General features: G+C 41.0%; 2 protein-coding genes across 2 annotated transcripts in view; one reads left to right on the plus strand and one right to left on the minus strand.

The window, feature by feature from the left end:
- The window catches only part of LOC119553309, a 37201-nt gene extending 29391 nt beyond the window's left edge, over positions 1 to 7810 (plus strand). Inside the window, exons 4-8 of the mRNA XM_037863635.1 lie at positions 5602 to 5746; positions 5812 to 5934; positions 6528 to 6686; positions 6760 to 7191; positions 7533 to 7810. Of these exons, the coding sequence (XP_037719563.1) occupies positions 5602 to 5746; positions 5812 to 5934; positions 6528 to 6686; positions 6760 to 6977 (645 nt within the window). The 3' untranslated portion in view covers positions 6978 to 7191; positions 7533 to 7810. The remainder of the gene's footprint in view (positions 1 to 5601; positions 5747 to 5811; positions 5935 to 6527; positions 6687 to 6759; positions 7192 to 7532) is intronic.
- Positions 7811 to 10823: 3013 nt separating this feature from the next.
- On the minus strand, positions 10824 to 12164 carry LOC119553869 (vacuole membrane protein 1). The gene has a single exon (XM_037864521.1). The coding sequence runs from the start codon at positions 12139 to 12141 to the stop codon at positions 10855 to 10857; it is 1287 nt and encodes a 428-aa protein (XP_037720449.1). The 5' UTR covers positions 12142 to 12164; the 3' UTR covers positions 10824 to 10854.
- Between the last annotated feature and the right edge of the window lie 59 nt (positions 12165 to 12223).

Genomic DNA, 12223 nt, shown 5'->3' on the forward strand with positions numbered 1-12223 from the left:
CCGCACATCCTTACATATATGCAAATATGCGCTGGCATCACATGTCGATAGTTAAGGCCAATCATTGCTTAGTTTGCGACACTCGAAGGCGGTTGGGTGGCTCGGGAGGATTGGGGGACTGGAAGGATTGGGTGGGTGTGGGTTATACGAATCCACTGCAATTTGAGGGCTTGGTGGGTGGGCAGGGGAGGGGCGTGGCAGCCGCAGCCACCACATTATCCAGATCACGTTGATGCCTCTGACATTTTAGGTTCAATCCCTGTGGGGCTTCCGCTCAGCCAACATGGGATGCTGATGCTCCACATACCCGGACACACATGCAGGCATAATTTTGTCGCTGCAACATTTGCAATGATGACAGCCAGCAAGGATGTTGTGTGGCAGGTTGGGAAAGTGGGTGGTTGGGTGGTTGGGTGGCTGGCAAAGTGGGTTGGGACTGTGGGTGGCTGGCTGCCACTGCGGCTGCAATGCGGCAACAGCTTCTGCTCGTGCTGCTGCTTCTTCTGCTGATAGCTCTGTGATTTTATCAGCAACAATTTCCATTTTTCATTCGCCACACCCCCTTTCCGCCCACTCACTGCATTATTTAATGCGGTCTGCTGTGTGGGTGGGAAAGTGCAGGAGCGGTGGGTGTTTTGTGCAATGTGAGCCAAGGAAAGTGGCCACAAATAGAGCGCGCATAAGCCAAATCCTTTATTTGCCAAAGGAAGCTGCGACAGTGCCACTAAAAAAATATGCATAAAAAATGTTCAACTAGAAAATTAGAAAAATGCCAGCCAAGGCAGCCAAGGCAGCCAAAGCGGCCAAGCCCCCCACCCCGCTTTCACTCTCTCTGTTTTTTCTCCAGGGAAAACCTTGAAAATGTATGTGCCAAAGCTGAAAACAAAAATGTTTCAGCCGCTTTCTGTCGCCTCTGTGGCGCGCGACCCAATTTCCCATCTGCTGGTTCTAGGTTCTAGGTTCTAGTGGTGGTTCTCGTGGATCTGGGCTACTTGTCCGGACTCCGGAGCCTGGGACACTGTGACACTGGGCCACTGCCAAAGCCCCGTCATTTTCCGGGAAAGAGATTGTGTGCGACTGACATTTGGGTTGGCCAGATTAGCGGGTAACGTTGAGTCATTATAATCTTAATTTTTGTTTTTTTTGGTATAATTATCCCTAAGGTATAGAAACAACGAACAACATTTTTGAAGTTGAAAATATTGTAATTATGCTCGAATCAAGTTAAATTGGCGGTATTTACATTGTATACCTCAAATAAACAATGTACAATAAAAAATAAACTATTATTCCAGTTATTAGTGATTACTTATCAACAAGTTGATAAATAAACACAATTTAACTTTTCTCTTCTCACCATTTCGTTCTAGTATTGAGAAAACTGATACCAAAATGTACTTGCTCGGTTTTTAAGGACGAATTTTCTCAATTAAAGAACAATACACTTGAATAATTCTCTCTGTGTATAATCATCTCTTAATAAAAGAGTACACTGTAATAAAATTATGCATATTTCCCAATGACAATCTATTGTGAGTGAGTAAGCTCATGGAGCATACGTCACAATGAAACAGCTTGTATTGATCCAAGAATATTTCGGATAAAACACATTGTCTTTTATCTCTGCTTGAACCATTTCATTTACATGAGTTCCAAACGAAAAGTATTTCATTAAAATTTTCACAAAATCAGTAAAGTATTTTTATCTTACGTTAAATGTACTTTATGCAATCGTGTAAACAAAAAGTACGCACATTAAATATGTCAAAATTTCCGAAATGAAAGTCAGGTTATAACCCATAACGAAAGCAACATTGAGTCAAAGTTGCAACTGAAACGAGGTCGTAAATAAAGTAATTTTGCTGGTTTTTGCATCCCCGAAAATAAGAGTCATCTGCAAACATTATTGGGCACCACTCCAGAAAGCCACGTCGAAATCGATGGCAACAAAATTAACCTTAATTATGAGATCTCAGTGCCTGGAACGCCAGTTCGAGTGACAGTTATTATCCAAGGACCAGGACTACAGTACAGTGATTTGGAGCAGGTTCGCCCCTGAAAGAGGACCCATCGTAAATAAGTTAGCAGGCGAATGGAGGTCATAAAAGCGAAAGTATCGTAAAATGGTTCTGCCAAATCAGCGAGGTCGATGGCGAGGACCAAAACAAGGGCAACCAGCGAGCTCAACAGGCGCCATCACTCAATGGGCCAGAAATGAGGATGGGATGGGGTTTGGGATCTGGATTGGGAATGGGAATGGTCAGAGGTCGGGGCCACAACCTTAAATCAAACATGGCCAGCACGCACGTACGCCTTCATGACCAAAACAACGAGAATGGATGAGGCACTGAATCACCAGAATCGCCTCATTTGGCCATTAGAAGGATGCACTGCCGCCTGTCAAATTAAGACGCACTCATTGGCCATCAAAGGCAGTGATTTGTGACCAGACGCTGCAGCAATAAATATATTTATTCTATTTTCTGAAGTTAATAGACAAACGGTTAATTATCAGGGCTAAATAACGTTGAAGAAGCTATCTCGATGAAGGTAATTTAATAAATCTTTATGAAAAGGCAATACAATATAAGGCTATTTTATGCTTAGCAAATAAAACACTAAAGATACACTGTTTTAAAACGTTTGAATTTTTCTGAAGTTTTGGTGCTAATCACTTTATTGTTTAAAATGGAAAACATCTTAATTCGAAATCGATTTTCTTAAAATTACAGTATTTTTACTGAAAGACATAGGCTTAATGAACTTGCAATGGTAGTTTCTAAAAATATCCTACTAGATAGCTGGCATTAGACCTGTTAAATATTTCAGAGCTACGCTGAATTCGCTTTGAATACCCTTCAAGGAATTTGTCCTTCATCGTCACACTTTTAATAAGCCTGGAAGAGGGACCTTTACCTGTTCACCTGTCATCTAAATGGTTGCGATAAGCTCCTTAGCGGATGTATATTTGTCGAGTGACTTGTTTTGCAGTCCCTCTGTGAATATCTGAAGATGCAGAAGTTGGGAATCAGACGACTTGCGGTATTTGCCGCCTAAGCAGCTTTGTAAGTTCCCCGCCATTTGGAGAGGACAACCAGAAAGATGCGGTGCCGGCCAGGATTTATGAATTCGACTCGAGCTAGAACCACTTTACACTTTACCAAAGCGTCTGCAAAGTGGCGCAAGTATGTAAATTTGCCCCTGGCCACAGCAAAGGCCAAAAAACCGGGAAACGAATACAATTTTACGAATATGTAAATAGTTTTTGACAAAAGAAGTTGTCACTGCATCAAGTTGGGCGGTGGCCGCAAAAATCCAAAATTAAAATTTTCCAGCACACACACACGCTGCTGACAAGCGGCACAAAGCGATGCGGGGGAAAATTTCAGGGGAAGGAAAGGAAGGGGAAAGCCGAGAAAAGTTTGCATTTTCGGGCTGCAACAAAATTAAAATATGCCACAAAGCGCGGCACGTCGAAGATGCAGGAGCTTACATGAGATGGGGAGGACGGAGGACGGAGGACGCCGAAGGACCAATGCCAGGACACGCTGTGTCAAGAAAGGCAGCCACAGCAAAGCCTACAAATGCAGGGGAGTCCGGGGATCCTGGGAGGACGTTGATGAACCCCCAGCGGAACTTTCATGAGCCAAAGCCAACAACATTACAAATTTACACAGCTGCGGGTGGGTGAGGAGGTGGGCGGACTGGGAGTGGGAGTGGGAGTGGCTCCTGGTGATGAACCAGGCGACGTGACGCATACACGTGCCAGGCGGAGGCGAAGGACCTCCGAGGAGGCGGAGACATCATCATCATTTTGCACTTTGCGGCATCGGCGGCGGCGCTGGAAGTGGTGACGATGGATGAGGATGAGGATGTGGATGTGGATGTGGATGAGGATGAGGATAAGGTTGTGGGTGAGGATGGCGATAACGTGACCAGCCAGCAGACGACAGTGGAAAAAGTTCGCAAGCCCTGCAATTTAATTGCGGAATCAAATTAAATGGCTTTTGTAGCTCATCAATAAGGCACTGCATTTATTTTAAAATGGCTGAATATGGGAAAAGTTTGTAAATGCTTTGATAGACAAATATATCAGAACATGCTGGGTAAACTCAGCTTTTTAAACTTTTGACGGAGATATGTAGAAAAAAGTAATGGTCTCCTTGTATACATATGTATGTACTTATTAACAAAAAATTAAATGTTTGTTGTACATAAATTAAAGGGTTTGCTTTATACATTTTTCTAATGTTTCAAAATTAAAATAAAAATCTGCATTCATAAGCAAATCGATACGAAATAATACTCGTTTTGATACCTTTATCCAACAAGTTTTTGATATAGGATTTAGAGTATCGTGTCCGAAACTAAGCTGTTTAAATATTATTTTCTCGCCTTTACTTACAATATTTATGGTAGCCGTCTTGCATTTTTCACTTTTTATCGATTTTAGAGTATTTTCAAGGACTGAGAAATCGAAAAACACAATATGCATAATATATTTTACGTCATTTAACAATAAAAATGATACGTGAAAATGTACCTGAGAATATCCTTATGATATGCTTGGTTAAGAGCTAAGAAATAGAAAAGGATTCATTAAATTTAAATAAATTTGTAGGTATACTTCTGCACAATAAATAGAAATACATATGTTTTTAGTAACAAGAGAAGTACTTTGTTCTTGGAGCAGGGTTCTGCAGTGCGCGACATGCGTGTTCATGGGTGTAAATCTGGCTTAATTTCCATTATGCCACCCAGACTGTTGCACACCTGCATGCGGGCCCAAAAGGACAGGTGTCGTGGGAGAGGAATGCGATGCCACTCGAGCACCTGTGCGTTTGCCCACCTGTCCCTGCTCGTTGTCTGAATGCAGGGCACTTTGCTGGTACACATGCTGATGTGAAATTAACCACAGACTCAGAGCACTCGATACGTGGCCCGCAGTTTAAGCGGGTTGGCTGCTCTGATTCCCGATGCCAATTCATCGATGGTTTCCGTTTGAAATGCGAAAAGTTGCTACTCAGCTCTTTTGCACTGCGGAAAAGCTTCTTTCGTTTCTTCGGCTTACATTCATCAAAGAGAGTTGCGAGATCCCAAGGCATTATGACTTGGGGAGTACCTAAAAATGCCGTTTTTAATATGCCTTTGAAGTATAGGCACAGAGAGAAATAACTAGATACGATATGAAGATTATTATGATGAATTTCAGTATCATTTCTATCTAGATACGGGGCGTTTTGTCTCTTTTTCTGGTTCGGAGAGTTTTTAATATGGTTGCCTCGTTCTTACCCATAGTAATTTTGGGCGCTATCTCACTTTATACTTAGCTTATATAGTATCATACCAAACTTTATTAACCCTGATGAGACAGGAAATTGTTTAGTTCCGATTTTAGAAATAGAAATCCTTTTTTCAATTATTCCCGTCCAAGTACCAACCCACAAGTTAGCCCACTATAATCATAGCCAAATTCCGCTGCCTTTGGCCCGCAATTACTGAGAACGTAAATCATGGCTCCCATTTGCATACGGCGAACGCTCGTTACTGTAATTGATGATAAACCAGCAAATACTAATTTGTGGATACTTTGGCTTGCAGATTGACATCTCCTGTCGGAACACAAAGAACACCGTCAACGCGCTCCTGACGCGCACGAACTTTGTGACTCTGAAGTACGTGACCGACGGCTGGGGAACGGATGCGAACGGCTTCAAGTTGGTGATTACGTCGGTGAAGGATCCCAGTAAGTGTGGGCGGAGACGAGTCCGTGCAGATCCCATTACAAGCCAATTTCCAATTTCCCCACAGAGCACACCTGCAAGGACTTCACCTGCGCCACCCGCGAGTTCTGCATCCATCCCGATCTCCTCTGCGACGGCATCAACCACTGCGGCGACAACTCCGACGAATCAGTGCAGAATCTGTGCCAGAGTGAGTACTGCCCTACCTTTCTGAATTTGCATTACATTAAATATTACATTTAACTTTAATTTATTATTATTTTTTAAAAATTTCATGCAAATAACAATGTCAAAAATATTTAAAAAACCAGTTTCTTTATTATCAAAGGAAATAATACCAATTATATTTTTAAAATACATACAACTAAAGCAATAAATAATAAAGATAGAAGATCAAGAGGTATTCTTAAAATTTTCCAAAAACGTTTTGGCTTGCTTATTACTTTTATCGTTACTAAAATCCGTAATAAAAATTAAAAATCCATTTAAAGACCATGTTTATGTAGAGGTTTGCAATATATACTAACTAATATATGAAAAAACACCATTCAAGGTGATTGTTATATTTTTTTTAGACTTTTTAATTCCTACCTATATTAATATATTTAAGATTCGTTTTTTTTATGTCATTTAAAATAAATGTTATATTTTATAAGATTAATTTTATTAATTACCACAGTAAAGTTTCTGTAATGTAAAATTACGGATAAATAAATTTTTAATGAGGTTTCGGAGTATAAGAATTATAATTTACATATTTTGTAAATTTTTAATCCCTTTCAGATGAGACGAGCAGCACGGTTTTCGGCATGGACATGACCTGGTTCGTCCTGATTGTCGTGGGCGTCCTGCTCGTCCTGAGCGCGCTCATCGTGGCGGTGGCCATTTGCGTGTGCCGACGCCAGGACGAGAACGCCGCCAACCAGAACACCGCTTTCCAGGGTGAGTTTCCCAGAGATCCTACGCAGACCTGCGATCCATAAAACCATCATCTAACCTGGTGTTTTTCCTCCAGTGCACCACACGGCCGACACGAACGGGTCGTCGAAACATCTGCACTACCACGGCATCAGTGTCGGCGGGACACTGACGCGGGAGCACACCCAACTGCCGACGTCGGGAAACTGGCATCACCCTGCGGGACCATCCGGGTACCACCGCACTCCACACAACTACTTGAAGATGGCCACCAAAGTCCGTCCCATTTGGTGCTTGGCAAATTCCGTCAATTAGGTCAAGATCTTTCGCACAACTCCGCCGGGCTCAGCCAGACGAACATCGCCGGAGCCGGACATCCCAATGCCAACGCCGTCGGCGCTGCGCAGAAGGACGAGTGGTTCGTCTAGGACCAGGCGGAGGCAGCACTGTGGAAGGACCGATTGACTTGAGCACAATAATCTGTACTTTATTAAGTAAATTTATGGATATTTGCAGAGCATTAAATGAAGTGAGTATGGTCGGAAAAGGTCTTCATAATTTAAAAACTGATCTTTTAATGAGTCCTCTTCCAAAAGGTCTAAAAATATGGCTACAACCGATAACTTTTGAATTTATAGAACTACAATTTTTACAATCTCATTTCCTAAAAGGAATTTAAGTTTTAAAATTTTGTGATTATATGATAGATAACTTGGAATATTATAGATTTAACATTTTACAAGATTTAATTCTTTGTATAACCGATATTCGGATACACAACCTAAAAGCAAGATCAGTAACTTTAAATCACTAACATTTTTTTGAAGATATTCCATATATTTATTTATAAAACCTATTCTTTCATTGCAGGACTGTAAGACTATATGTAACAACAATTAGTGTGGACATCACCGCGCAGGGTGTATTATACAGAGAATTCTACTCGTACCCAAGCAGAATCTCGAACGCATTGGGCAGAACGTGCCTGTTCTGTCGGATAACCAATGCACTTGTAAATAGTTTATAAATATATAATTTATCATTTAACTGGTTAATACCACGACCTGGCTAAACACGAACCTTTTACCCCATACCCCCGAATGAAATGAAGTGTAATACAGAAAGGTCCCCCTTTTGATTTTGTGCAAGTATGTTGGCATTTATTAAGAGAATTACGTATGTTTAGAAAGCAACTAGACTTGGAATATTGCTCTTCGATTGAACACTTAGTTTGCATAGCGGGTTGCATTCAATATGCACAGAAAACGATCCCCAAAATTATTGTATAACGAATCAGAGGTAGTCGCAGATTCAGAGTGGTAAAATAACATTTGAAAGAAACAATCGTAAGCATTTAACTGAATTGTGAACCGAACAGAAACCGTAAGAAGTATTAAAGCTCAAAAGAATAACCGATAACTGTCATTTAAATATACAACTTCCGAATCTTACAAATTTGAGATAACTGGCAAAGTTGGCCAGGACGTTTTTACAAAAATTAAGCTGAATTCTAATCGCAAAATGGACACAAGAAGATCAACCAAAACAAGGGATGTACATAAGTAGTCGACAATATACTTACATAAAAAACCAAATCGAAACTTCTAACGCAGCTGTCATCTATACAATTTCACCTACCACTAACCATTGTCCACTTGGAAGTCTGCATTTGCCCCATGATCATCATGACGTCATGGGGTGGGGATCACCCAGAGACTCCGATAGAAGCAAACATTTCACCGAGAGACGCATTCCTCATTAAAGAACCGAAAACCAATGCTAAACGGAAATATTCTGAGACATTAAGGACAATACAGTGAAGTCTTTTGCTTTTGATACAACTAAATTGAGAACGTGACGTGGCATGCATTTTAACCTACAGAAGTGTCCGAATACAATTTTCTACAATCAACCAAATGGAATTCTACACAAAATTAAACAACGTATAAATACATAAACAGAGTTGAAACATTTTGCTACAAAATCGAATGATAACGATCATATATATTGACGACGAATTGTGTGAGGAAACATGATAAGTAACTTGAGAAAACCAAACTAAAATGCTTCAAAATGATTGTAGTACTTCCCGCCGTTAATATTTTTTTAATATATCGTACATACTACAGATACAGATGCAAGTCTTAATAATAATACTTATACTAAGAAGCAACAAGTAAGAATTTTCCGCTGCTAAAATTTGTCTTTCAAGATACTTCCATAGGCCCGGTTAGTTTGTCTGTTTTGTGGCTCCTCAATTTGTATTTGCCAGATAATAGCCGAAAAAACAACACTACTTGTTCCCTTGCTAAGACAAAACATAAAGAAAATAAAGTTAAGTGCGAAATTGAACACTAATCGGAGTGGATGGTGTTAGGTATACGTTCAGCCCGATCAATGCGATTAAGTCAAATTAAATTAGTTTTGTACTTAGCAGTAATGGAAACCCGAGAACTAAATTAACTAATCTTCTAGGCATAATTTACGCTGAGAGTATCTATTCATTTAGCCCCTCTTTTGCCCCTCTTTAATTTTTAAAACTACATGCGTCTTATACTATATCATAAATTATAGGAAAATGGTATTATGATAAATTGAATTTTTAACCAAAATTATAAGCAAATTGTATTAGGCGTCAAATTTTAGAAGAGAATGAAAACCTAGAGGCAACAAGCTGAGGGCAACACATTGAATAGATATATGTTATGTGTATGGGCTAAAACCACATTCATACATGGCAACAAATTAATCTTAATTACTTAAAAACGATGATAATAAATGATACTAAATAATAACTGAATAACCACAAAGCTAATTTATGCAATACAGGAATATTGAATACTGAAAATTATGCGTCAATAAAACGTTTAGGCAAGATTGTATTGTAATATCTAATCGTAATTGTACTCGTAATCGCATGCCTACTCCCCACTGGTGAAAATCGGTTAGATCATGTCGTATATGAGTGTAGTTAAAATATACATATTTACCTAAATACAAATCGATCGGAATGGGAACCGCACTGGACGAAAGTCGATCAGGATAAAAGAGGCCTAGAGATCCGTATAGTTTGTAGGCCCTCCCGGTCCCCGATTTGTTGTAAACGATAATAGGCAAGTGATGGTGGTGGGGAGAGCTTTTCGTTTCCCAGTGTAAGTGTTACAATGTGTTAAGATTAATTTTTTACCTTCTACAGTCTCTAAATCTCGAAAAGACTTTGCCGCAATTAGTCTAACTCTACTTCTTATATGTAAATGTACGGTACATGTGTGTATGTACCTAAATAATAGCGACAGAATATTCCGAAAGTCATTTTAAAGTCTCCTGCTTTACCCACTGAATCATACATAGAGCAAAATTCATACATACTTTAAGTTTGGCAGAAAATCATATAAATTTTGTGTGGAGTGACCCAAAGGCTCGAACTATGGGCTTAAAAGCTATTTAAGTATAGATTGACTAGGTATACACCCGAAAAAAGAGCCACGGACAGTAAATCGTAGTGCAAATTATAGACGAAATATTGCCATAGAACCGATGTCGGATCGCTACTCCTCTAGGGAGTATACAGAGCATTATTCCCCCGATTATGTTGTCGCACGCATTCCATGAACAGAAAGTCCAAAACTTTTAGAGTTATTGCCTTTGGTTAAAAATATGATGAAATAAAAGTACGCATGCCTACCAGCAACAAAAATAATGATGACAACATACTAACCCGAATTGGACGAACAATCCTGAGGGGTCGCGTAAAGTAATGCTTAGCTTTGTGTTAAATTGCTGTTGAATATAAATGTACTTGTACAATGATAATAATTACGATGGCATTGAACACACAGAAAACCAGATCATTAACAAAACACCACAAACAATAACAATTCAGAAAACAGAACCCAAATCCAAAAGAAACTAATTATAATAAAATAAAGAATATAAAACGTTATATTGATTATTTTCTTCAACTCTCATCCATTAAGCAAAGGTAAGTATTTAGATAGAAAATAAAACTGTCAAGCTCTCAAAACGCTGGGCTGTTTTGATCAACTTGGAAGATTGAATCCCCCAAATAAGCAAATGATAAATGCAGAGTAAACTAACAGGGTTTAAAAGATAAAGATTGAAGCAAAGATCAAATCAACAAATATCAACAAAGTCAAATGCTTAGCTTTACAAAATATATTATATCTGCTGCTTAAACTGTGAACTCCTCCGATGAGGATGCCTCTTTGTCGGCATATAGGATCATCTGCAGGTTGCGCAACTTCCGCTCCTTCTCCTGCTGGCGCTTGCAATGGATTTGGGCCAGGCAGTTCAGCGAGGATATAACAAAACAGGCGACCATGACGAAGGCACATAGCTCAAAGGCTCTCACCAGGAGATTCAGATAAGCCAGGGAATCGGACTTGCCGGTGCCGTGCATCTGCAGCTTGGTGGACCGCAAGAGGTCCTTGATGATCTGCTGCAATGGGGTCCCAAGGTAGGGCACCTGGCCCAGACAGACCACAAACTTATTCACCAGATCTTCGGTCAGAGACGCAATAACAAACAACTGCTGTATGGTGGCCTTGACCAACGCCTTGCCGATCAGGGTGGCTAGGAAGAACTTCCAGAAGGGCACCAAAAAGTGGCCACAAGTAATTCCAGCCAGATCGAACAGGGGATTAGGAACGCTGGCGCAAAACAGAATTCCCAGAAAGCCCACTCTGCGCATTACCCGCTCCATGAACAACTTTGCGCGGTCCAAAAGGTTGAGGTCGCCGCTCATTAGCTTGGCTGCCAATAACTTCTCCGCCTCCGCTCCGTCCAATTCCTTGTTGGAGAGCCGGGCTCTTCGGGCCATAAAGTACGGTGGCAACTCGCCAAGGGCCGTACCAATTCCCCAAAGGAGCGCCTCTGGCCGGACCTTTGATAGAATTTCCCAGACATCTGGATGATGGTGCTTGTACGGCTCCTGCGGGCATACCTTCATGTCCGGATAGGGTGGAGTGGGAAAGTCCAAGGTCTGGCACTCGTAGGCGGCCAGTGTTACGGCAGCTATGTGGGGTCCCAGGTAGAGCAGAAATGTGTGCAGCCCGGTGCCGAAGCCCACGGATGAGAGCACTCCCAGTCCCAGCCAGTAGACAGCGAATCCGAACCTCTGCTGGCAGAAAATCACAAAGTCCTCATGGGGCCCGGGCAGGAGGCAAAGCATGCCCAACAGCAGCACTATGCCCATCAACCACAGATTCAGCAGCTTGGCGGTGAAGGATATCAGCAACTGAGCGGCCTCCAGAGTTCCATATTTTAAGGTCTGCACAGGACGACGCCACAGAACGAGGGACTCCCATTCCATCCGCTCAAGGGTTATTTCATCCACGGCATCCGCCTCGCTGGGCAAGGAAGTGGTAGGCGCCAGAATCTCGATGCTGGAAGCCATTGTTGCTCTTGGTGTTTCAACACTAGGCACTGAGCTATATTGTGTTGTGAATCTACGGCCCATGAGATTTTGATAAGATGCTTTACCCATAGCAGCAAAGTCAACTATGATTTTGGTTTACTTTAATAATATGAAATTAGTATTT

The sequence above is a fragment of the Drosophila subpulchrella genome, chromosome 3L (assembly GCF_014743375.2).
Source record: "Drosophila subpulchrella strain 33 F10 #4 breed RU33 chromosome 3L, RU_Dsub_v1.1 Primary Assembly, whole genome shotgun sequence".
In the NCBI taxonomy this organism is placed as follows: Eukaryota; Metazoa; Arthropoda; class Insecta; order Diptera; family Drosophilidae; genus Drosophila; species Drosophila subpulchrella.